The following is a 26574-nucleotide window of genomic DNA, read 5'->3' as shown; positions in this document are numbered from 1 at the left end:
GCATTCGGAAAGCGGCCTGGTCCAGCGCTTCCAGACACCGATTCGAGGTGATCGCCGAGCTGGGGCCCGAGGAGGTCAGGTGGTTTTACAAAGAGGACAAAAAGACATGGAAGCCCTTCATGGGACACGACTCTCTCAGGATGGAAATCATGTATCGCAGATTCTGCGAGTTAAACCCGGAAAGGGCTTTGAGCCGTGGCGGAGAGGAGATTCTTAAAGACAATGGGCTTGATGGAGGGGAACCGGCGCTGGATACCAGCAGCAAGGAGAGCATTGACATCACTATTGAGGCCGTGTGTGTCAGAGGAGGACTCTATGAAGTGGATGTGAGGAATAAAGAGTGCTATTCGGTGTACTGGAATCGTAAGTAATGCTCCTTGATGGGTCAAGTCACATTTCTTTATATGTGCCCCTGGACGACAAAACCAGTCATAAAGTTCAGTTTTTTAAAATTGAGATTTATACATCGTGAATGAATAAGCTTTAGGATAGGGCAATATTTGGCTGAGATACAGCTATTTGAAAATCTGGAATCTGAGGGTACAAAAAAATCTAAATATTGAGAAAATCGCCTTTAAAGTTGTCCAAATGAAGTCCTATATTACTAATCAGAAATTAAGTTTTGATATATTTACGGTAGGAAATTTACTAAATATCTTCATGCAACATGATCTTTACTTAATATCCTAATGATTTTTGGCAGAAAAGAAAAATCGATCATTTTGACCCATACTATGTATTGTTGGCTATTACTACAAATATACCCGTGCTACTTATGACTGGTTTTGTGCTCCAAGGTCACATATACCTCTTTACACAATACAGATTGTTTCAAAGCAACTCGCAAATTCAGTTTCAGCTGTAAAGCAGCTCCACAGGAGAAGAAGCACAATTGACAATTGAGGGTAAGCCCCTCCCCTCGAACGCAGATGAGCCAATGGCAGTGGAGTATCAGTTGCAAGGGGTTCGGAACTCGGACATCTGTAGGTTTCAGCGCTGTAGAGAAACACTGGAAGATCCGAAGCTTTCATCGGTTTGATGGTGTTTATGCTACGAAAATGGAAAAACGATGTGCCTGTGGTACTTGTAACACTGATTCCAGGTATCCTGAGAGGATGGGCAATAGAATTGATTTTATTACATTTCCTAAACCCAAACAAAACAGAGCAAAATGTCCGTAAGCATTCAACCCTAATCCCAATGAAGACAAAAACGTTCATTTTCTGGTTGTAATGCTCTCAATAAAGGTGGGGTAAGTGATTTCTGGTAGCCAGTGTTGACATTTGAAATTACCAAAACAAACACGCCCCTACCCCAGAAGGGTCTCGCCCCTATTTTGATAGCTCTGCCCCACACATACGTCGCGTCCAGTGTAGACAGACTTTAGCTGTTGCTGCGCAGACAAGGTGTTACTCACCTATTGAGAAGAAACAAAGCAACCTCGGCGTCCGATCGCAGGCCTTCCGCTCCTTGAGTTCTCTCCAGCGCTAGAAAGCTGATCCGATATTTACACAGGCCCTACTTCTTGCCTTATTGCCTTAAGCCTTCTTTTGTTCCGCAGACGTTTTCCTTTTTTGTTTTTTATCCGCCATCTCTATCTTTCTGTCGCTCGGCTCGGCTAGTGTCCGTCCTGTGCTGTGCACTGAGCGCTCTCTCCTCTGCATCATGAGTAGACACGCCCCTTACTGCTGATTGGCTACAAGTTTATTTTGGTACTCGGCCCGAATCAGTTTTCTAAAGCGTTTTTGAAAAATCGCTTACCCCACCTTTAAGTTACAGTTTTCATCTGCTCAAGCAGAACGTTAATGCCATCTTGTGCTTCAGCAAGGTATCTCTGGCTAAAACTAGCTAACGTTGAAGTTAGTGAGTCAATGCTATTACAAACCTAAATAGCGAACTGTTCTCACGTCATGTACAGTGTAGGTCAAAAACACAAAAACGAAGGTCTACATTTAAGTGCCTCTCCATATTAAACTGGTTAAATGTACATTAATTTAATCATACCCTGCGATGCAGTGTTGAACAGTGAACAGTGTTGATCCTGCATTTTGTCATCTGCGATCGTGACGACCGTAACATGAGCTTACCGATAGGTCAATTCAGTTTATTTTTTGTTCTTATCTTATAGTGTCAGTGCAGTTAAATATTTAATATTATACTGATTATTAATTGTCTTTTAAACCCAAGTCCTGACTCAACAAATTACCGAATAAAGCACCCCACAATTTTTTATTTCTTTACTGAATTGGGTTAGACTCATTTGGCAGGATGTGGTCTGTAATCTTGTGCTTAAGTCTTATTGCGTTCATTGGCTTTACTGACAAAAGATCCGTTTTAAATTGTGCCGACATCCTAATGACCAAAAATGTGAGATTGAATCTCCATGCCAGGAATATTGTATCCAGTCTCATTACCAGATTCGGTCAGAAGATTTTGTCTGGTATCCAAAATCAGCCGGCAGAGTCTTGTCTGACACCCAAAATCATTTAACAAAAATGTTTTGTCTGAAACCCCAAACTGTAACTGAAGAGTCTTTTATCAGCCGGAGATGTTGAAAGAGGAAGCTGTGAAATAGCAGAAAGCAGGAGATGAAGTGATGATAAAAATGAGCCAGGATTATTGAATAATCTTATTATATCTGACCAGCACAGATCCAAGAAGTGTTTTAAGCAAAAGCAATAGAAAAACTGCTTCACAACATCACCCTGCTATGTTAAAAACTTTGAAATGGAGACATTCTCTTATCTCTAACTCGTGAAGACCGCTATCTCTTGAAACCATGCAATCTGATTAAACATTAATAAAAAGCAGTACAAGAGCAAGGAAAATAAATAAAATAATAAGAAATGTAATAAAAATTAATAAATGGTTAAATGATACGTAAATTATTATTTAATTTAATTGAGTATTTAAATGATTATAAATGAAATAAACTCAACACAGCTGTATAGTTGCTTTCTTGAAGCTACACACAAGTTGCTCTTGAGAATCCTTAGATCCTTAAAGAGTTATTGAACATTTCTAAGCTTAACGTGCTCATCCTTCCAGGAAAAGTACCTGCCCTGTCCACTGAATTATTAACATTCTTTGGTGTCTGTGACACCTGCAGTTTTGTTCACGTCAAGTGTGAAGTAAGACCTCTTTTTTTTTTTCTTCTTTTTTTTCTAAACAACTTTTTATTTAAACCATTTTTTATTAAACCATTTTATGCACATAATTAGAATAAATCATACCCATATTTATTCTCCCATCTGGATTAAATATAGTTTTAAACCACTTTTACTAATTTGACATACACCTTCCAGGTGCACCCTAGACACATCATCAGTGATGTTTACCTGGGGTCATCGGGTGTTTCGGGTCTTTCAACATCATACCAGCCAGGGGTGATCAGTTCCCGACTTGTGTCTAGGTAGCTTGTGTAGTCCACGGATCGCCCCTTTTGATCCACAGCCATCTTGATGCCTTCTCCGCGGCATCCGTGATGTTCCTGATGGCTTTATTCTTGTGCAGTCCCCTGATTCCCAAGAGCTTGAGGGCCTCGCACAATGACTGGCCGGCAAACCCTCGGCAGCCAACCTCAACGGGGAGGCAGCGGGTTTTCCATCCCCTGTTACGGCATTCACCTGTCAACTCCCCATACTTGGCTCTCTTCCGTTCAAATGCCTGTTCCATCCGGTCTTCCCAGGGCACAGTCGATTCCAGTAGAACCACCTGCCTTGATGATTCTGAAAATAGGACCATGTCAGGCCTAAGTGTGGTCGTAGCGATGGTTTCTGGAAATCTGAGCTGCCTTCCCAGGTCAACCTTTAGCTGCCAGTCTGGAGCTGTTGTTAGAAGTCCCCCCGCTGAGTTCCTGCTCCCTTGTGGTTTCTCTCCCGCCTTAACAAATGTGACTGTGTGCTGTACTGGCTGTTGGTGCTTGCTGAGACAGATTCCGGTACTGATGGTTCCAGCAATTACCCTTACACCTGACCGGGTTAGTGGGCCTCTGCATTCCACCTCTGCTGACTTAACTAGCATATTCATAGCTAAAGCGAACAAGATCACTGAGATAGTGCACCCTGTGATAATCCCTTTCTCCAGCCTATGAAATGCTGATGTTATTGATCCAGAGGTGACTCTCAATTTAAAGCAGCTGTAATAATTCAAAATGAGATCCCTGATTCTATCTGGAACATGATGTCGGATCAGTGAGGTTTCCACCAGTTTATGCGGGATTGACCCATAAGCGTTGGCAAGGTCGAGCCACAGCACTGCCAGGTCCCCGTCACCTTCTCGACCCTCCCGGATTAGCTGGGTGACAACTCCTGTGTGCTCCATACAGCCTGGCACTTTCGGGATCCCGCCTTTCTGAACAGCAGTGTCAATGTATTTATTCTGCAGAAGAAACTCTGTCATGCGTCGGGCAACAATACTGAAAAATATCTTCCCCTCCACGCAGAGGAGTGAGATGACCCTGAACTGCTCGATGTTACTTGAGTTCTCCTCCTTCGGAATCCATACACCCTCTGCATGTCTCCACTGCAGCGCCACTTTTCCCCTCCTCCAGATGACTTTGATGATTTTCCATAGGCGCTGAAGGACCGCGTAGGGCACTCCACTTGGACCTGGTGCTGAGTTCATCCTAGCTGCTTTGACAACCTCCTGAACCTCTCTCAGGGTTGGATCCTTGAGGTTAAATGCCACACTGGGTTCCGGTGGGGTTATCAACGTGCTACACGGTCCAAGTTCCTGATCTCTTGTTCTATCGCTGTAATTGGTGCTGAGGTACTTATCAACCTCATCTTGAGTGCAGGTGAGTCGACCGCTACGCTTCTGGTAGCACTTTTAGCTGTAGCTTAGCATAGATCATTGAATCTGTTAGCATCTCGCTCAAAAATTACCAAAGAGTTTCTATATTTTTGCTATTTAAAACTTGACTCTTCTGTAGTTACATCGTGTACTAAGACCGACGGAAAATAAAAAGTTGTGATTTTCTAGGCCGATATGGCTAGGAACTATACTCTCATTCCGGCGTAATAATCAAGGAACTTTGCTGCCGTACCATGAGTGCAGCAGGCGCAATGATTTTCTGTCGGTCTTAGTACACGATGTAACTACAGAAGAGTCAAGTTTTAAATAGGAAAAATATAGAAACTCTTTGGTCATTTTTGAGCGAGATGCTAACGGTCTAATCAGATTCAATGATCTATGCTAAGCTACAGCTAAAAGTGCTACCGCCAGACCCGGAGATCGGCTGAACGGATTCGAAAACGGTAAAACTCAACTGTTTAACTCTAGGGGAGTTGGAAAATGAGCCTATTTTTAAAAATAGTGGAGTGTTCCTTTCACAGACCTGTTCTTTAAATTGTGCCTAGCTGTACACCAAAATTTCATGTCAGATTGACTGATTTTCTTCTTGGTTCGGTTCGCTTGCACAAGGCAACATTGCAAAGCATATTAAACTTTATGCAAGTCAAATGTGAGTAAAACTGTCCTCTTATTGGTCAGAGTTCACCTGTGCACGTTCCTCTGCATCACTCATCAAGATGGACTGACAAGTTCGCTCCACAGACTTATTGTGGGTTTATTTATTTGTAGCATGTGTGGCATGAATGTAGCCTTCATACCTGCTACACTGATAAATTAATTTAAAATATATTTTACATATATTACATATATTTTTTGAGATATTCTGTTCAATTCACAACTGCGGCTAGAGAGAGTCATATCCTTCAAAATACATGCGGAAAACCTAGTGCCTGTTGCCGCTCAGAAATCCTGACAGGCTGTCTTCTGACACGAGCCCTGTTAACCTTTGTTGGCCTCGTAATCCCTCCAGGTTAAGTTGGTCCTGCTCTAATACTCCACTACTCCATTTTTGACAAACATGTAATGCAGCATGTTCTGTTTTAAGGTTGTTTAATATTTATCTATCAAATATCATCTGTTCCACAGATTCATGAGGCCCTTGATAGCCATATAAGAATAATCGGTCCTTTATTGGGACTCCTGAGTACCTTTAGTTTGGCTCCTGGCACCATAATGGGTTTATGTCATGTATGTAGGTCAGTAAAGTAGAACTGCATGCTTCCATTGAGTTTTCTCTGGGAAATAGTGAGGTTTAAATCCAAATATGTTGCAATAGTGTGATACATCCCCCAGTGAGAAAACCAATTACACTCTTAAAAAAATAAAGGTGCTTAAAAGGTTCTTTACAGCGATGCCATAGAAGAACCATTTTTGTTTCCACAAAGAACCATTCAGTCAAAGGTTCTTTAAAGAACCATCTCTTTCTTACCTTTTTATAATCTGAAGAACCTTCTTTTGCCACAAAGAACTTTTTGTGAAACAGAAAGGTTCTTCAGATGTTAAAGGTTCTTTATGGAACCATTTAGACAAAAAGGTTCTTCTATGGCATCGTGAAGCACCTTTATTTTTAAGAGTGTATTCAGACGATTTTTAGCCATTTTTAGATTTTCATCATATACTTTGCTTGTTGCCCATTGGCTTTTACCCATTTTTTGCCTTCGTAAAACAGCCTATCTGTTACAATATGTTCAATCCGTTCAATAAGATGGTGCTAGATGGTCCTCTATTAATATTTTGATGTTTAGTTCAAAAATTGATCTTTTCATAACATAAAAATCAAACATAATCTTGAAGATCTCATTTAGAGCTCGGATTGAAAGATGTCCTCAGTAGATTGTGTCCCTGGGAAATAATTGTGTGTCTGTCAGGAAACTCGACTCGATTTTATCACCCCGCTGTCCTCTGAATGTCCTCACTTATACAGATGAGATTGATAGAAGGACGGTCACTTGACACCAGACTGTAGAAATCACTGCCGTTAAAGAGAACAGAACCTGTCAATCATCTGTCCTTTGTTCTTATCCAGATCCATCACTGAACCGGACTTAGTGTTAATGTTACAGTTCAGTGTTTTAGCACAATGCTCTAGGCCTGCAGTCCTTTTGTTTGCTTTGATCAACCGTAGACGCCTGTGCAAAAGAGCAGCTCTGAGTACAGACAAGTGCACTCTTAGATTTCTGAGTCCATCCATCATAATGTACCCGGTTTAAAATGAAATTTAGAAATGTGCAAAATTACCAATACTTACCCCTATATAATAAAATAATCTACTGGTTCAATGTGGAATACTGTTAATTACCACAGAACACAATCTCATCCTTCAGTGTGTAAAACTGAAGAAAAACAATTACGGTATTAAGGTATTAAACTTACAATGGAAGTCTATGGAGAAAAACGCTGAGTGTTAAAATACACACAGTTTTGAAAGTATAGCTACAAGAGGGTCATTCAGTGTCAACTCAACCACATTTTTTAATTTTGTTGTTTGTTTTCCTGTTGAAAGAAATAGAAGAAAACCCACATATTAAATGACATGGGTAAATCTGGAGTAATCCATTACCTTTAGAGGGGGGTCAAAATGACAATTTTCACGGAAGATTTGGGGCCAAATTACAGGGGGATGAAATGACTTTAGAAAGATGGCAACAGCATTATTTTGTTTTTGCACATTGCAGATTGGTAGGTCTATTAATAAAAATCTGTTGACTTTAGCAATATTTGTTGCAGTGTACGGAGCCCCTAAAGGGACCATGGTGGTGGGAAAAAATCTGAGTGAGTGAAAAAATTTGGGGTGGGAGGAAAAAATATTTTTCAGGTTTTTTGCATTCTCTCGCTAAATGTTGCGATTCCTCTCAAAACTTTTGCATTCTCTCTCAAAGATATTTGCATTCCCTCGCAAAACTTTTCGTTCTCTCGCAAAACGGACAATCGGACAAACACTTCCTGTTTACTTTACAGATTGTAGTGGTTCATACAGCTCCGTACGTTCACAATGGAGCGGTTCATATAGTTTTATTTTGAACTTGGACGAAATAGTCAGGTGTGGTTAATGCTTATCAAGGCACGGTTTTGGGACATTCTAAACGCTTAATGACACTGAGGACTAAATTCAGTACACACCTTATTCATAAAGCATACAGACAAGCAGAATAGCCCAGAATATGACCATAACCCGGTAAATTGCACGTTAAGCGTATCTAGGGTTGCCACCTTCAGCGAGGCAAAATAAGGGACACCCATTCATATACATTATATGAATTAAATATTACATTACATAAAATAAAATAATAAACAAGGACACAAACAATCAGCCCCCCCCCCCCAAAAAAAAACCCAAGGACACAAATAATCAGTGAGGAACTCATAGCTCAACAATAAACCATGAGAAAACATGCTCAAGTATGTAAACTTGCAGCAGAACTATTTTAAATTTGATCATTTATAATTATTATTATTAGTCTTTTTTTTTGACAGTTCTGCAGCTGTTACCTGGATGGGATGAATTTTTATTATTTATTTATTTTATTATTCATTTGCTTAAATTAGGGCTACATTTATTTGTCCCATTTTTATCTAAATAATTTATAATTATTTTATAAAACTTTTTAAAATGCCAAATTGTATATGATTATTTATTATGTATATATTTATGATTAATATAAATAACATAAAATAGGTCTATAATATATTAATTAATCTGGCTAATAATGCCTACAAATATAATAATTATGTCTACTAAGCTGTATGAAATATATTAACAGACTATCCGAATTTTAATAAAACAATACGCCTGTACCTTTAGAAGCACGGATGTGTCTGTGTCTGTCACTTTAAAGGAATGGTTCACACAAAAATGAAACTTCTGCCATAATTGACCCAGGTTTTTCTAAACCTGCATGAAGTTCTTTCTTCTGTTGAACACAAAAGACGATACTTTGAAGAATGTGTCTCAACTAAACAGCTGCTGGTTGTAACTTCCATAGTAAGGTAAAAAAATAAATAAAATACTATCAGAGTCATTGGGGACCAGAAACTGTTTTGGTTTTATGTTCAACAGAAGAAAGAAATTATTACAAGTTTGGAAAAAAGCCCAAATTTTATAATTTGATATTTTATTAAAAATATTCTAGTACACCAAATACACAAAATAATGTTATTTTTAGCAGCATCATATGACCCCTTTAATAAACTATTTTAGTAAAACCATATTTTAGTTTTATACCGTTTTCGTCCCTTAGCCTCCCTTAAGCATTTTCTATAGCCTAACGGTTTTCACTGGGGGAGAAAAAGCTTAACGTTGCATTCATGGCTATCTGCTTGATTGATAGTAATGCTATTAATAAGGTTATTAATATTACAGTTGTTATTAGTATTAATAGAATTTATAAATACCGAATTGGGCCTCCAATGTCACTGTTATTGTAATGGAGCCGATGAGACGAGAGGCATGCGGATCCATGTGCAAGCTTTTATTTACAGGCAGGGTCAACACAGGCAAGAGTCGGACACCAGCAAACAGATATGTAGAGGGCAAGACAAAAGAGGAATCCAAAGCAAACAATAATCCAATCGAGGTGCAAACACAGTCCGAATCAGCAAGGCAAAGGGTAAATCCAAGACGGGCTATAAACTTCACGGCAGGCAGAAATCAGACAGGACGAGATAACAGGCTACGATCAAGACACGGGAAAACAGACTATGAACAAGGCAAGACTCATGAACTTGGAAGGGCTCCGTAAAGTAGCTATCTCTAGGTGAGCGATAAATGCTGAACAGTACTCGGTCTTGAATGGTGGTGTGAGACTGATTTATATAGTGTGTGTTATTGGTAGCAGCTGTGTGTGATTGGTTTCAGGTGAGCTTGTGATTAGTGCAATGGAGCATGGGAAATGCAGTCCAGGGTGATGCGTAACAGTCTGTGTGGTGTGAGAGTCAATATAATGGGAGGGCGACCTCTGGTGGCAAGCAGACGGAAGTTCATGGACAGGATTCGTGACAGTTATAGTACATTAAGCCACGTTAAGCATTTTAGAATGTCCCAAAACCATGCCTTAAACTATAAGCAAAGCTGACTGGATTTGAACTTGAGTCCAAGTTTAAAATAAAACTCTATGAACTGCTCCATTGTGAACGTACAAGCAGTATGAACCGCTAACTTACAATCTGTAAAGTAAACAGGAAGTGTTTGTCTGAACTCAACTGGTTTTGCGAGAGAACGCAAAAGTTTTGCAAGGGAATGCAAAATATCTTTCCGAGAGACCGCAAAAGTTTTGCGAAGGAATGCAAAATATCTTTCAGAGAGACCGCAAAAGTTTTGCGAGGGAATGCAAAATATCTTTCCGAGAGACCGCAAAAGTTTTGCGAAGGAATGCAAAATATCTTTCAGAGAGACCGCAAAAGTTTTGCGAAGGAATGCAAAATATCTTTCAGAGAGACCGCAAAAGTTTTGCGAGGGAATGCAAAATATCTTTCCGAGAGACCTCAAAAGTTTCGCGAGGGATCGCAATTATCTTTGCAAGAGGACGCAAAAGTTTCTCGAGGGAACACAAAAGTTTTGCGAGAGAACGCAAAAATGTTTTTCCTCCCACCCCGAATTTTTTCCACCACCATGTCCCTTTAGGGGCTCCGTAGCATTGTATGTGAGTGGTGAAAAAATACACTTTTTGCATTTTTTCCCAAAAATTTGCATGCCTGTTATATTAAATATTAAAGATATCTTAATATCCTTTTAGAGTCTGGTTCTTAACAAATGTTTATCTTCATTATCTTCATTTATCTTCTATGTGATTCAGTTCCAGAGATACGTTGATCTCATTGTGGCTCCATGAGTAAATTGTTCAGTTGTACACATATTTAAATGTGGGTCACTTTGTATACAGCTAATACTTTTTTTTTTTTTCATTTTTAAAGACAAATGCCTGAGGAACAAATAATGTTGAAACTGGAATCTAAACAATTGCAAAAAATATTATTTTTAGAGAGTTTTCATAAGTAACCACTGAAAATGGGTAAAATTCAACAGTGCTTCATGAGTTACAGGCACATAATGCAAAGCTGTATGGAAAGTGACACACATTTGGTTTAACAATTTACTACTGAAACCACATTGAGATCCCCATTTCCAGAACTGAATCATATAGGGCCTTAAAAATTTAAATACCAAAATAAAAGTTCGTTAAGAACTGAATTCTCAAAGGATTTTAAGATTTCTGTAATATCTACAGATTTGCCGTTTGGGGAAAAATGCAAAAAGTGCCACCATTGGCATATAATGCAACAATGATTACTAGTCAACAGATTTTACTACTATACCTATCAGTCTCTGACCAAAAAAATAATGCTAAAATAATGCTGTAAAAAGTTATTTATTTCCTCCCTCTGTAATTTGACTCCAAGTAATGTAATTGTAATTTGTACTAAATAATTAATATAAACATTTTAACAAAAGTACAAGTGCACATTTAAACCATCCATAATGTCTTTTAATGAAGACTTTTAATGAAGTGAACTATCAAACACAAACTGAGGGATGACATTATTTTTTTTTGTTATCAATAGACACTGGAACATTGCAATATATATATATATATATATATAATGTGAGTAGAAACTGATATTGATATTCTGTGCATGTGAAGTGGGATGCAGGGCTGCTCTTAACATCAGGTGAATATTTGCTGATTTTTAGCCAGAATAATTTCTGACAGATGGCTTTTCAGTATGCTCTCTTTACGGTAGACTTTACTGTAGTTTCATGCTTCCTGTAGTTTCATGGCTTCCTATAGTCATTTACTCTGTAATGTGAACAGTGATGTGTGTTACTATATAGCCATGCCTGTGAATGTAACGAGTGTGGTCTTTCTTAAATGTCGTTCAGCCATTCACAGTGTGCAGTTGAGCCGCAGTCATGTGGACTGGTACGGTGTGGATGAGGTGTATCTGTATAGTGACGCCACCACGTCTAAGATCGCCCGCACTGTCACGCAGAAGCTGGGCTTCTCTAAAGGTGAGTGGACAGAGTGTACACACAGTAATCAACCTGCTGTTCAATCCCAGCTGTATTTTTTAGGCACTTTTGTTATATTCCTTTTAAAAAAACTCTCCAAACACGCAGGACTTGTATAGACAGACTTGTATTAAAAAAAAAAAAGCATCAGCTTTTCTGATAATATGATGGCAGTGTTATTTTAGTATCATTGTGATACTTTTAAAGTTTTTATGAATATTAAAAAAAAATTACATTTAAAATTAAACATTTAATTTTAAATTAAAATGGAAAATATATATTATAATTTTAGTCAATGTTATTGTATTTTTGTGTGTGTATTTTTCTCTTTTGTTCTTTTTCAAAAATATGTCTTTATAAGTTTTATTAGTTTTCAAGTCATTTTATTTTAGTTATATTAAAAAAGCATTAACACTTTTGTTTAGGGACTAATTCTCACTATTAACTAGTTGCTTATTAGCATGCATATTACTAGCATATTGGCTGTTTATTAGTACTTATAAAGCACATATTCATGTATTATTCTGCATGACCATATTTTAGATCCCTTAATCCTTAAACCCCATGCCTAAACTTAACAACTACCTTACCAACTATTAAAAAGCAGCAAATTAGGAGTTTAATGAGGCAAAAGTTGTAGATAATGTTTAGTTAATAGTGAGAATTGGTCCCCAAACTAAAGTGTGAACAAAAAAGTAATATTAAGTTTTATATTTATTTTATTTATTTTTTAATGTTTATGTTTATGGTTTAAGTTGACTATAATATCCCTGTTAATATTTTACAATGAGGTCCTATTAGTTAACATTAGCAATGCATTAACTAACAATAAGTAAAACTTTTGTTACAATATTTATGTTTGTTAGCGTACAACATTTGATTTGAGCAATATATTAGTAAATGTAGTAATTAACATTAAGATTTATAAATGCTTTGAAATATTTTTTATTGGTTGTTCATGTTAACTAATGTTAACAAATAGAATCTTATTGTAAAGTGTTACTATGACCATGTATGATGCAAATAGCCAAGGTAGGATATTTTAAGGTATTTTTTTGTGCCCGTAATATTTTTATAATGTTTTAATCTTTTCATAAAAAGCATTAGAGGTACAAGAGCCCATGTTATAATGTGAATATAGTCACAGATGCAGAGGCTGCATAAGCTCTATTTATGTGTGACTGTATGAATAAAACAGCACAGCTCTCATAACGTGTGTGGTGTGGTTGTGCTCAGCCTCCAGCAGTGGCACCAGACTGCACCGTGGCTTTGTAGAAGAGGCCTCGCTGGATGATAAACCCCCTCAGACCACACACATTGTGTTTGTGGTCCATGGCATTGGACAGAAGATGGACAAGGATCGTATCATCAAAAACACTGGCATGTAAGTCCTCAGGAGAGCTGTTAGTGATAATGAAGGCCTCAATGATATGCAGTGGTGAACAGCTTTAGTGTATAAAATAGGAAAATATTTGGATGAATGTGTTCATGTAAACACGTTCAGAGCTCTTGGTTTGCATTTTCTCACAAAATGTGTGTTTCTCATGTTTATCACTTAATAAGAGTCAACACCTTGATACTGTTTTGTCGAATATATATATTATAAATAGTTACAGCTCCAACATTCACTTATGAATTAATTTAAATTTCAGGATGCTTTCAAGCTGATTTTCCCAGTGGGACAGGCGCTGACGAGAAATAGGTTTACCCCTATGAGAATCAGCCCATGAAACAAATAACTGATTACTAGTGGTCGACCGATATATCGCCAAGGCCGATACATCGCCCGATATTTGGCATTTTTCAAATATCGGCATCGGCTGATAAGTTTTTCTGGTTGGCCGATGTGTTCAAGACGGTATTTTTATTTTGACGGCGCTGAGTGAACGCCAGCGCCTGAACACAGTGGTCACATTCTCCCTCTTGTAGCGAATAAGAAGGAGAATGTGAACAGTGTCGTCGTTCAGTTCTGTCTAATATGGATAGAAGTCTATCTAATAATCAGATAGAACTGTTAAACAAAGGAATTAAAATGTATACAAAAAGTATTATAACGATTGCTTTAATATTATTAGTAATAGAAAGGCAAACATTATAATACTTTCTCATTTGCCATCAGCATTCAGCAAATACGCATTTATATCATTTAAACAAATCTTTGAATGACTAATGAACATTTAATTTCACAAACCTTGCAGACTTAGTCGAATCTAGTTGAAGTGTGCATTTGTATCCTGCATGATCCCGTGTTCTCTGGGTGACGGTCGGTCTGTGCAAATTGTATGCTGATAGGAGGAGAGTTCTGCTTGACTAAGATATCGGCATCGGCTGTCAAAAAACCAGTATCGGTCGACCACTACTGATTACTCTTCCACAGCGCTTTCGTTCTGTTTACATAGCAACACAATGCACGGACAGGGCACAAACAGTGAAGCCACTCTTCTTCTGGTGACGAAAAAGGTGGTGGATGAAAAGCCAATAAATCCACTTGATTACAGGCTAGAGCTGACTCGCTCACCTTAGGCACGAACGCTGTATTAGTTTTGAGAGACACTCTGGAGTAATCCATAGTGAACTGCATACAGGAGTTATGAACCGACAAAGCATGAAGTTCACTAACCCGCTTTGCAGATGAAAGAGCCAGTAATAATGCAGTCTTTACCGAAAGGAGCTTCAGATCGCTGCTGTCTATAGGTTCAAAAGGTGTACGAGATACTGTGTACTGTGAGTTAAGGACTACAGACAGATCCCACGGCGGAATCAGTGGTTTTGACACCCTGTTCAAATGCCACGCACCCCTCATAAACCTGCATACAAGCGGGTGTCGACCCATAGTGTTATTTGTCAATCCCCACATGACATGCAGAAATCGCCGCGTGATACACCTTAACGGCAGAAAAAGCTCTGACTTTATCCAAAAGTTCTTGCAGAAAACAACACATCTGCGACAACAGAGAAACGGAACAATGTGCTTATGCGCGCACCATTGCTCGAAAACATTCCATTTCCTATCGTAGGCAGAGCGCGTCGAGGCAGCCCTCACATTCTGAATTGTCTCGATCACCCTCAGAGGCAAACCAGTAGCATTTAAGTTTAACCTCTCACGGACCAAGCCCAAAGAGTAACTTTGTCCGGGGCGGGGTGAAAAATCTCCCCGCGCGCTTGTGAGAGGAGGTCTCTGCGCAGCGGGAGAGGCCAGGGCTGGTCACATAGAAGCTGCATTATCTCTGTCAGCCACAATTTCCCCGGCCAGTTCGGGGCAATCAAAATGACTGAGTGACCGCACTCCCTTACTCTTCTTAGAGTTGGTACGATCAGACTTAGCGGAGGAAACGCGTGAAGCAGTACATTTGGCCACGGGTGCACTAGGGCATCCACACCCATAGGTGCACCGTCTCTCGCTAGCAAGAAGAACAGAGGGCAATGAGTGTTTTCATGCGATGCGAAGAGATCTATGGCAACGCGGCCGAATCTCTTTCACAACTGGCCCACTACCTGAGGGAGGAGTGTCCATTCTCCGTACCGAGGATTCCCCCTGGACAGGAGATCTGCCCCTGCATTCATTATTCCCGGGACGTGCGTTGCCCGTAATAAATGATAAAGAGAAAAAATGTTTCCTGCCCCACACAATCAGTTTCTGTGCCAGACTGTGAAGCTGAGGAGAGCATATGCCCACCGTGGTCATGTTGACATGTCTGATCTGATCAAAACGTGGTGGTTCCGCAGAAACTGCACAAAATGTTTCAAAGCTAGAAACACTGTTAACAGTTCTAGGTAATTTATGTGCGCGCTCTGCAGCGAGACAGGCAATTTCCTTTTCACTATTCTGCCCTCGCAAACCGCACCCCAACCTAAAAGCGACGCGTCGAGACTTAAAGAGGCTATTTCTTCCTCTAAAACTTGAGCTGACTCCCCTTCTGCGGCTGATATCAACACACTGTTGAAAACTGGTGGTTTTACAGAAAACTGCAGACAATAACCCCTCAGTATCGTAGATAAAACCCAGGGGTGTACTGCGCATGCGCGCCAGCTCTCTGCGTGAGCAGCGAGCGGACCGCAGTGGCTCTCGTCCACTACTGGCGCGGTCGCACCATCCTGCGGGGGAGCTGCGGATTGCAGCTCTGAATTGAGTAAGTTTGGTTTTGTGTGTGTTTTTATTTTCAAACCTTGCTGTGCCCTCGGCCCACTGCCTGGATGCACAGGGAATTTTTTTTGTGAACTGTCCTCTGCCCATTCCGGCAACTCCGTGGGTGGAGGGGGGAGAACTTCTTTGTGGGGCACTGGGTGAACTGGTGCCAACTCCACACCTGAACTGGTCAAAAGAGAACTTTTTGACATTTCTTTGAACGGTTCCCAAGTCCAACGCCTTCTCTTGGCGGGAGGGGGAGAAAATAACCACTCTTTTTGAGGGAGGATAACAGATACTCCAAGAGTGCTGTTGCTCGTCCCCTCAACCAGAACATGAGGACGGGTTAGGTTGCTTGGCGTTTCTTCCCTCCCTGAGGGTTTGCCGGTCTGTGTCTAGCCGCCACTGCTGCAAAGGAAGTTTTTCCCCTTGGCTGTGCTTGCTTAGGCCGTGCCTCAGTCTGTTGAGGCTGAGGAGGTCTGGGGCTCCTGAAAACAGACTGACCACTTCTGAGAGAGGCATCAAAACCAGGGCGTGCTAATGGAGAAACCTTAGGAATGGGTTTTCGGGGGAGGCAAGCTTGGAAAGCCTCACCCACCTGCTTCCTCAGATCACACCGCTGGCGCATAGCAGTGACTGATGCTCCGAAAAGGGCTTTGGGCTCAACCGGGGCATCCAGGAAATCAGCTTTCTCTCTGTCAGATAGTCATGAAAGTCCCAGCCAGAGAGCTCGCTCGCCAACCACTGCCAAGCCCATGCTGCGGCCGCAGCTCTGGACTGCACCCCTGGAGGTTCTCAAGTTGAGATCTGCAATAACGCAGATCTCTTCCCAGAGAGCTGGGTTTGGTGACCCAGCATCCATTTGTCTCCCCATCTCTTCCATGAGCTCTGCTTGATAAGCAGTGAGGAGAGTGGTAGCATTCAGAGCCCTCACTGCCAGAGCAGAGGAATGATAGCTCTTCTGAAAAACTGAGGTTGTTAAGTGCTCAGTACGTCCTGGCAGTGAAGCTGAGGTAGAAGAAAAGCTGCTCTGCGATTAGGGTAAAGATGATGAGCCACTGACAGCTCAACAGGAGGGCGACGGCAGTTGCTTGCCATCATATAGGTCTCTCTCCGTTCCTTGGCCCGCCTGCTGCGACGGCCATTCAATAAAAAATTTTGCCGCCACCCTCCTGCACATTTCGAGCAAGTCGAGCTCCACTTGAACCGAGGCCGGGGACCCTTCGCTTAACGCGCTCGGGGGAGACTTCATCCATAAACTCGCCCCAGCTGCATGACACAGGCGGCTATTTGGTCAACGTGGTCGACGGAGAAAGGGATGGGTCTCCTTTATTAGCGGCCGCCACCCGCACTCTTCTCTCCAGAACCCTTGACGGGAGAAGGGAACAGTGCAGACCACTCGGGGTTCACGAGTGCTGCTTGAGCATGTCTCACCCCCAGGCATACAATACACAGGGGATGAGAATCCCAGCCTGAAATACTTGCTCCGCATGCACAAGGACGCGAGGCATCTTTATATGATATAAAGATCAGTGAGATACCGAACAAATGTTTGAAAGATAACCTTCCTTTAAAAAAAAAAAAAACAGAAATGTTTTTATTGTTAGTTTACTATTATAGCATTTATTAATATTTCAAATTAGCTTTTATTTTATATTTTCATATTTTTTATGTTTTCATTTTGGTTTTAGTAATTGTGTTTTTAGAATTTGTAATTATTTTGTTTTGCTCTTTATTATTCGTAAAAACAAACAACGAACAAACGAACACAATGTTCCAACAGTACAGAAGACATTTCTAAGAAATTGAACAAAATACAAAAAAAGAGAACTTTTTTAAATTTTTTATTAGCATTTTTATTTGTCTTTGTTTTAATATTTCTACTATTTCTATAATCTTTCTTTAAATTTTAGCATTTCAACTACAACTTTATCACTTTGTTTCCAACAATTTTAATAGTTTTAGTTGTAGTTAACAATAATTATTTTTGAATGCTTAATTTTTAGTTAAAGTGTGCACGTTTTGAAGGGTAATGTGATTTTCTGTATGTACCCTTGTGTTTGGTGTGTTCAGGCTGCGGGAAGCTGTGAGGAAGATGGAGGAGAAGCACTTCGCTGAGCAAACAGAGGAACATGTGGAGTTCCTGCCGGTCGAGTGGCGCTCTAAACTGGCTTTGGACGGCGGTAAGACAGACGCCACACCACGTGTCTGTCTGCATTCACCCTCTGAACAGCTGCTGTTATCACACACTCTGTGCTTTTACCTTTTGTTCACAAGCACACACATGCTATTTTAGCGGAGAGCAGAAGCATGGCAGGAGAATATAATACAGGCCATAAACTCATTTATCATCTTTCATCCCTCCATCAGCTGTGCAACCGAAACAGCTCAAACAATGACGGGCATTAACATTAATAACGAAATGATGACTGAAAAAATACATTAGCCTTTGTATGCATATTTTGAGAGCGTTGTCCTCTTCAAATGCAGACACAGTGGAGTCAATCACACCAGATAAAGTGAGAGGCCTGAGAGATTTACTCAACAGCAGCGCCATGGACATCATGTACTACACCAGCCCTCTCTACAGAGACGAGGTGACCCACATTCATGATGAATAGTTATATTTTCTCACCCTCGCGTCATTCCAAACTTGTACTGAAATTCAGAATAATGTTCATGCTGTTCTTTTCCACACAATTAAAGCATATACACTAGTAACGAGTGGCTGTCAAGCACTAATACGTTGATCACATAAAGCTATGAAACTTTTAAGGTGCATTTTTGTGGTATTTTTTGGAGCTCGACAGTCTCTGGTTACTATATACTTTTATTGTACGGAAAAGAGCTGCGTCAGCAAACCATCTCCTTTTGTGTTTCACTGAAGAAAGTAAGTCACATTAGTTTGGAATGAGATGAATGTGATTATTTATTACAGAATGTTCATTTTGGGGTGAGTTAAACTAGCGTTCAAACGTTTGGGGTTGGACAGTTTTTTAATGTTTTTGAAAGAAGTATCTTCTGCTCACCAAGGCTGCATTCATTTGATCAAAACTACAATAAAAACAGTCATATTGTGGAATATTATTACAATTTAAAACAGCTGTAAACAATGTAAATATATTGTAAAATGTAATTGATTGCTGTGATGTGCAGCTGAATTTTCAGCATCATTCCTCCAGTCTTCAGTGTCACATGATCTTCAGAAATCATTCTAATATGCTGATTTGCTGCTCAAGAAACATTTCTGATTATTATCAATGTTGAAAACAGTCGTGCTGCCCAATATTTTTTTTTGTGGAAATAGTGATACATTTTATTTTTCAGGATTCACAAATGAATAGAAAGTTCTAAAGAACAGCACTATTTTGACATATAAATCTTTTGAAACATTATAAATGTCTTTACTGTCACTTCTGATAAATTGAATGCATCTTTGATGAAAGAAAGCATTAATTAATTACTTAAAAAAATCTTACTGACACCAAACATTTGAACAGTACTATATATCTTCCTATATAGCTGACGTATAAAGTATTCTGTTTATATATGCTCTAATGTTCATCCTTCCAGATCACTAACGGTTTGACGCAGGAGCTCAACCGCCTCTATTCTCTCTTCTGCTCACGAAACCCCGAGTTTGAGAGCAGAGGCGGCAAAGTGTCCATCATCTCCCACTCGCTGGGCTGCGTGATCACCTTTGATATCATGACAGGCTGGGATCCTGTGCGCTTCTGTCTGCAAGAACATCGGGATCAGCTGAAGGGTGAAGATTTGCACTGGACCACTCATGAAGAGCGCCACCTGCTGGAGGAAGTGCAACTAACCAGACAGAGGCAAGTAACTGCGTAGTAATGCGGTGAGTTTTGCATTAAACAAGCACCACTCATTCTTCATAAAAATATAAATCTTATATCTTGTAATTAATCTGTATCTGTGACAGGTTACGAGAACTGCAAGATCAACTTCAGGGCCTGAAGGCAGCAAAACCTACACCCTTCCCTACATTAACGTTTAAGGTGATGTAGTGACATTAAAGGAATAGTTCACCCAAAAAAGCTGAAAATGTGCTCATTTTCAGGCCATTCAAAATGTAGATGAGTTTGTTTCTTCATGGGGTTTGGAGAAATGAAGCATTGCATCAGTGTCTCAGCAATGGATGCTCTGCAGTGAATGGGTGCCGTCAGAATGAGAGTCCAAACAGCTGATAAAAACATCACAATAATCCACAAGTAATCCACACCACTCCAGTCCATCAATTAACATCTGGAGAAGACAAAAGCGGCATTTTTATGAGTCCATCATCCATAATATTGCTTCCTCCAGTGAAAAAGTGTTCTGGTCTGAATCAGGAGAGAAATCTGCACAGTTCAAGCACCGTTTACAAACTAAAATAAAACAGCTCTAAACAAATATGTGGCTGGATTTTGATGTGAGAGACAACAGGAGATGCTCTTTTCACTGGAGGAAGCGTTATTATGGATTATGGACTCGAAGGATTTGTTTCATACAAATGCAACTTTTGTCTTTTCCAGATGTTAACTGATGGACTGGAGTGGTGTGGATTACTTGTGGATTATTGTGATGTTTTTATCAGCTGTTTGGGCTCTCATTCTGACGGCACCCATTCACTGCAGAGCATCCATTGCTGAGACACTGATGCAGTGCTACATTTCTCCAAATCTGATGAAGAATCAAACTCATCTACATCTTGTATGGCCTGAGGGTGAACACATTTTCAGCAAAGTTTTATTAACTTGATTTTCAGCTCTCTCATACAAATAGCACATCTGTACAGTATCTCTACGGTATATGATAAAGCCCATTAAATAATTTGCAGGTGGAGAACTTCTTCTGCATGGGTTCTCCTCTGGCAGTGTTTCTGGCTTTGAGAGGCATCCGGCCCGGAAACACCGGTGACCAGGACCACATCATGCCCAAATCCATCTGCCGGCGCCTCTTCAACATCTTCCACCCAACAGATCCTGTGGTAAGACCACGTCACTGCATCTCAGTCTGTCAACTTACAGTGCAAGGGATTCATTTAGCTTTTTTTGTCATATATTTCATTGTCTGACAGGCCTATCGACTGGAGCCTCTTGTTTTAAAGCACTATAGCAATATTGCACCTGTCCAAATACACTGGTGAGTCTTGATATCTTATTGTTTGGGGAGAGTTTATACAGTACTACTAATCAGGAACATTGATTTACATGCTTATGAAATGTAACATTATATTTCTTCAGTCAAAATAACCTTCATTTTTCAGTATCTTAATTATTTTTGTCCTATTTGTAGTAGTGTTTAAAGCAGTGGTTCTCAGCCTTTTTGACACAAAAGCCCCCTGTTGTCCAATATTTGAGCCCCCGATTATATAAGCTAAAATATTTTCAGATTAACTTTTTTTAACGTTTTTTTTTAATTATTATTATTTAACAGAAACTGAGAGTGTTGATGTATTAAACTAATTAGCCATAGCTAATTTTATGATTCCAGAAGTTTCAAGAACTGTATGTGCTTTAATAAACAAATAGTTATTGAGGTAGAAGCGAGTTTACATGTTTACACGCAATTAATCGCATCCAAAATAAAAGTTTTTGTTTACATAATATATGTGTGTACTGTGTATATTTATTATGTATATATAAATACACAAACATGCATGCATTTATTTAAGAAAAATATGTTATGTGTATACATTTAAAATATTTATATATAATATCAATTATATGAATATATATACATGGAAATATTTTCAAAATATATAGTGTATGTGTGTGTATTTATATATACATAATAAATATACACAGTATACACACATATATTATGTAAACAAAAACGTTTATTTTGGATGCGATTAATCGTTTGATAGCACTAGTTCTTACTATTTTAATTATATTTTTTTATTTTATTTCATGTTATGTTTTAATTAATTTATAGTTACAAACACACACACACACACACACACTACCGGTCAAAAGTTTAGAGAAATTATTATTAATTTTAATGTTTTGAAAGAAGTCTCTTATGATTCTTCAGAAATCATTCTAATATGCTGATTTGCTGCTCAAGAAACACTTCTTATGAAAGTTGAAAACAATGGTTCTTGTCTGGTCTTCTCACAACAATATATAGCAGCAAAAACTGCTACAACACTAATAATAATAACCATTATTAATAACAACTGGGCACCAATAATAACTGGTGATTTTGCTGTGGGCCCCAGAGCCCTGGTTGAGAATCACTGGTTTAAAGTTTAAATTGGCCAGAACGTTAGGCTTCTCTGTTATGATTCTGGATTTGTGTTTTGATGTATTGTTTTGAAGGTGTAACACCATCAGCCCCACCCCGTATGATGAGATCAGACCCAGCCATCTAAGTGTGAGCAAGAGCGCAGCGAGCGACACGGAGAACGGCTCCAGTCCCAGCAGCTCCCCTGTGCTGGCCACGAGACACTACGGAGAGTCCATCACCAGCCTGGGCAAGGCCAGCATACTGGGTACAGCTGACTACATACTGAATTAAACTACTATGAAATAGGAGTGTGCGATATATATCGTAATTGTGGTTTTAACAATGTGTGATTTGACATTATCGAGTATTTTGCAAAAAACATTCAAAACACATCTACAGAGTGCACGCATACATTACGTGAAGTCTAGACTAGTGCGAGTGCGTTCTTTCACTGCATGATTCAGTCTAATAAAATGCATTTAGATTGATCACAAAATTCAAGATATGGGGACAGAAAATTTATGTATTTATATCATTTCATATAGTTAGTAACCTGTTGTTTTTTTTCTCCAAAAATTACCGTGATTACAAATGTAATACTGATTATTTACAACAGTTCAAAAAACAAGAAGTTAATTAAGAGAATTAGACACCATTTTTTTGCTCAATTTCGACAACAAAAATAATTCCAAACACAGCCACAGCACTGTTTTGCGTCTCTGAGCAACATGACGGTGTTTGGTTCCTGAATGAATCAACCGTTTAAATGATTCGGTTCAATCGCAATGACTCACTTATTAACAGTGACTTGCTGCCACCTACTGGCGGTTTTAATTTCACATTTAACGTTTCTTTTTATTATTTAAATAATTTCAAATAACAGTATTCAACGTATACTTTGTATTATGTTTAAAGCACCCCTATTATGGGTTATGAAAGGTTCATATTTTGGTTTTGGGAGTCCCCAACAACATGTTGACATACATTCAAGGTAAAAAAACACTTTCATTGTCTTATAATACGCATTTATTTTTACCTTATTTGCTCAACGACTCCCGAATGATTTGTTTAATGATTCATTTTTCCAAACCCCTCCTTTGCGTGACGCTAATCTGCGGTGATTGGTCCGATTGGTCTCATTTTCATTTCATCGTTACCGGGGAAACCACTATTTTTACTGCTCCAAAAGCGGCACCTAGTGGCAAAGAATGAATTTGCATTTTCATTCAGACCAACGCGAAAAGACCAACAAGTGGGTGGGTAATATGCTAATGTTTCATGTTGACGTCAACATGAAACGGCTTGGGATTCGTTTTAAAAATGACTCGTTTCAATGATTCAGAGTCGACTCTTTCTTTTGAGAGACAATAACTTTATACACGGTGCACTTACAGATTTAAAACTTTGCAGGATGTTTTCATTCAGTTAGAGCTGTGTTACACACTGCATGAAAGGTTATTTTCAAAAATCCATAATAGGGGCACTTTAATATATCAAAACATTATTTATGCATTTGTAACTGCAGGTTAAATGCATTCATGTTCTGCACTAAACAATAGTGTGTAAATAAATCTAAATGCCACTTCAGATGCAGCTTCTGTGTTTCCTCTACATTGCAAAGATTGATACTGATGCTGATACTTTTATTGATACTGATTTCATTTGCTTGGTAAGAGCACAAATGTCTTATTATTCTAATTCACTGATTCAATGTAAGAATTTGACTCAAAAGCTCTACATTGCAAAGATTGATACTGATGCTGATACTTTTATTGATACTGATTTCATTTGCTTGGTAAGAGCACAAATGTCTTATTATTCTAATTCACTGATTAAATGTAAGAATTTGACTCAAAAGATAAAGCACACTTTTAGAAAAATGGCTTTATAAAGGTAAAAATGCCCATTAAAAGGTAAAAATCAATTTAAACTTATTGGAAAAGATGAATTTATATCAGTGTGAACTGACCACCACACAGAACATGAAGAATATCAAAAACTTTCAGCTGTTCACCGCAGTCCTTAAGATACCAGCACAATAACACACTCAAAAAATCGTCTAATTATCATTATCGATAAAATCTCAGAAAATATCAAGATATTATTTTTTGTCAATATCGCACACCCATACTATGACCAGTACAGTAACTTTCAGAACTCATAATAACTTCTCCAGTCCATAAAGGGCATTTATTGAACTTTCTGACTTCAGACGGAGGCATACATTACACACAATCACAAATTTGCATGCTTTTAATTAATGATTTCCCTGATCATACCAGTCTGATTGAAAGCTGATTGAAAGCTTATTTATTCAGCTTTCAGATGATGTATAAATCTCAATTTAAAAAAATTGACCCTTATGACTGGTTTTGTGGTCCAGGGTCACATATTATACTTTATAGAAGTACTGTACATACAGTAGATGTCTTATAAACACAGAAGCAAAAAAAAAAGTTGACTTGGTAGGGATCAAAGAGTGAAAGTGTATTACAGAAAAAGATGATAATCAAAGTAATAGACAGATGGTTGTCTGCTAATCTTTAACCTTGTGTTTGTGCAGGTGCTGCGAGCATCAGCAAGGGCATCGGTGGGATTTTATTCTCTCGATTCTCTCGCTCACCCAGCCTGCCGTCGGCTGTGGATTCTGGGATTGGTGACAGTGAGGACAGCCAAAGCACTTTTGCATTTTCAGCCATATCTCCATCCTCTTTATTCGATGCAGCAGGTGTGTACAACCAACACTTGTGTTCTCTTAATGCAGTGAAATGATGAAGTACAGTTACTGATCGAAAGTTTGGGTTCAGTAAGATTTTTTGAAGTAATTAATGAATGCTTTCTGTCAGCAAGGCTGCATTAAATTGATCCAAAGTGACAGTAAAGACATTTATAATGTTGCAAGAGATTTCTGTTTCAAATAAATGCTGTTTTTTTTTTACTTTCTGTTCACCAAAGAATCCTGAAAAATAAAATGTATCACTATTTCCACAAAAATATTGTGCAGCACGACTGTTTTCAACATCGATAATAATCAGAAATGTTTCTTGAGCAGCAAATCAGCATATTATAATGATTTCTGAAGATCATGTGACACTGAAGACTGGAGTAATGATGCTGAAATTACAGCGCTGCATCACAAGAATAAATTACAGTTTAACATATATTCACATAGAAAACACTTATTTTACATTGTAATAATATTTCACAGTTTGAATTAAATAAATGCAGTATTGATGAGCAGAAGAAACATTAAACCTTACCGACCACAAATCCTTTACTCATTCCAGACCTGTTTTGACTCTTTCTTCTGTTGAACTCATACTGATTGCTTGTTGTGTGTGTCACAGTTGAGATGGAGCATCGCATTGACTATGAGCTTCGGGAGGGTTTGGTGGAGAGCCGCTATTGGTCAGCTGTCACCTCACACACGGCCTACTGGACGTCCCATGACGTCGCCCTGTTCCTCCTGACCTTCATATACAAGCAACAGAGCACAGACCAGACACAAAACACCAGTCCCATGTAGCACAGACAGCACTTTCCACAATAACGACTGTTGTCAATCCTGTCCGCTTTGGGTCTCTAGGAGGCTTCAAAGAGCACTCGGTGCCTCTGAGTTTCCTAAGCCTTCTCAAACTCATGCAAAACCTGCAGCTCCCAACCTCATTATTGAGAATACCTATTATTTTTTATATAATAAGTCCAAAGAGTGCACCTGATCCATATGCAGCAGACATGCACAGTTTTGGGCAATGCAGGTCTAGGGGTCAAATTGAGTTCTTTATTTAGTCAGCAGCACATAACTGTGGAAGCCCGTTTCCGCCATGGATTAATAAATAAGGGAATTGCAACTTTTTTATCTTAGAATTCTGATTTTTTTTTCTCACAATTGCGAGTTTACTGTATATAGTAATAACACGAATGCAAGTTATAAACTCGTAATTGCAAGTTTACATCTCACAATTCTGATTTTCTTTTTCTCCGAATTGCAAGATAAAATGTCTGAATTGTGAGATATAAAATCAGAAATGCAATAAAGTCACAAAATGTCACAATTACCTTTTTTTTTAATATCCTGTGGTGGAAACAAGCTTTCATGCACAATGAACCTCTAATAATGCCTGGCACTTATTTAACTGTACATTAGAGATTTTTTTTTTAGAGATTTTAGTTTTGACTTGAGGGAACAATGTCTCTTTAATGCAATAAGAAGCACAACTAAATGTGTATTGTTAACAAAATTGTATTTTTATGCAGAAGGGTACTTGAGGTTTCTTTATTATGCTCTCACAACTACATTGTGATGTGGTTTGACCTTATTTATTTATTTATGTTACTGATGCAGTGCACATGA

General features: G+C 38.9%; 1 protein-coding gene across 1 annotated transcript in view; it reads left to right on the top strand.

Annotated features, from left to right (window-relative positions):
• Nucleotides 1–26072, top strand: part of LOC107702228 (phospholipase DDHD1-like) — a 26598-nt gene extending 526 nt beyond the window's left edge. Inside the window, exons 2-13 of the mRNA XM_016504475.1 lie at nucleotides 1–363; nucleotides 11684–11860; nucleotides 13097–13244; nucleotides 18060–18169; nucleotides 18477–18583; nucleotides 19560–19822; nucleotides 19930–20005; nucleotides 20827–20976; nucleotides 21067–21131; nucleotides 22313–22485; nucleotides 24784–24948; nucleotides 25568–26072. The exon at nucleotides 1–363 is cut by the window's left edge and continues 7 nt beyond it. Of these exons, the coding sequence (XP_016359961.1) occupies nucleotides 1–363; nucleotides 11684–11860; nucleotides 13097–13244; nucleotides 18060–18169; nucleotides 18477–18583; nucleotides 19560–19822; nucleotides 19930–20005; nucleotides 20827–20976; nucleotides 21067–21131; nucleotides 22313–22485; nucleotides 24784–24948; nucleotides 25568–25746 (1976 nt within the window). The 3' untranslated portion in view covers nucleotides 25747–26072. The remainder of the gene's footprint in view (nucleotides 364–11683; nucleotides 11861–13096; nucleotides 13245–18059; nucleotides 18170–18476; nucleotides 18584–19559; nucleotides 19823–19929; nucleotides 20006–20826; nucleotides 20977–21066; nucleotides 21132–22312; nucleotides 22486–24783; nucleotides 24949–25567) is intronic.
• The last annotated feature ends 502 nt before the right edge of the window (nucleotides 26073–26574 follow it).

The sequence above is a fragment of the Sinocyclocheilus anshuiensis genome, unplaced genomic scaffold (genome assembly GCF_001515605.1).
Source record: "Sinocyclocheilus anshuiensis isolate Anshui unplaced genomic scaffold, SAMN03320099.WGS_v1.1 scaffold598, whole genome shotgun sequence".
NCBI lineage: Eukaryota > Metazoa > Chordata > Actinopteri > Cypriniformes > Cyprinidae > Sinocyclocheilus > Sinocyclocheilus anshuiensis.
Note: the sequence above shows the minus strand (reverse complement) of the source record. Positions and strands in the feature narration are given on the sequence as shown.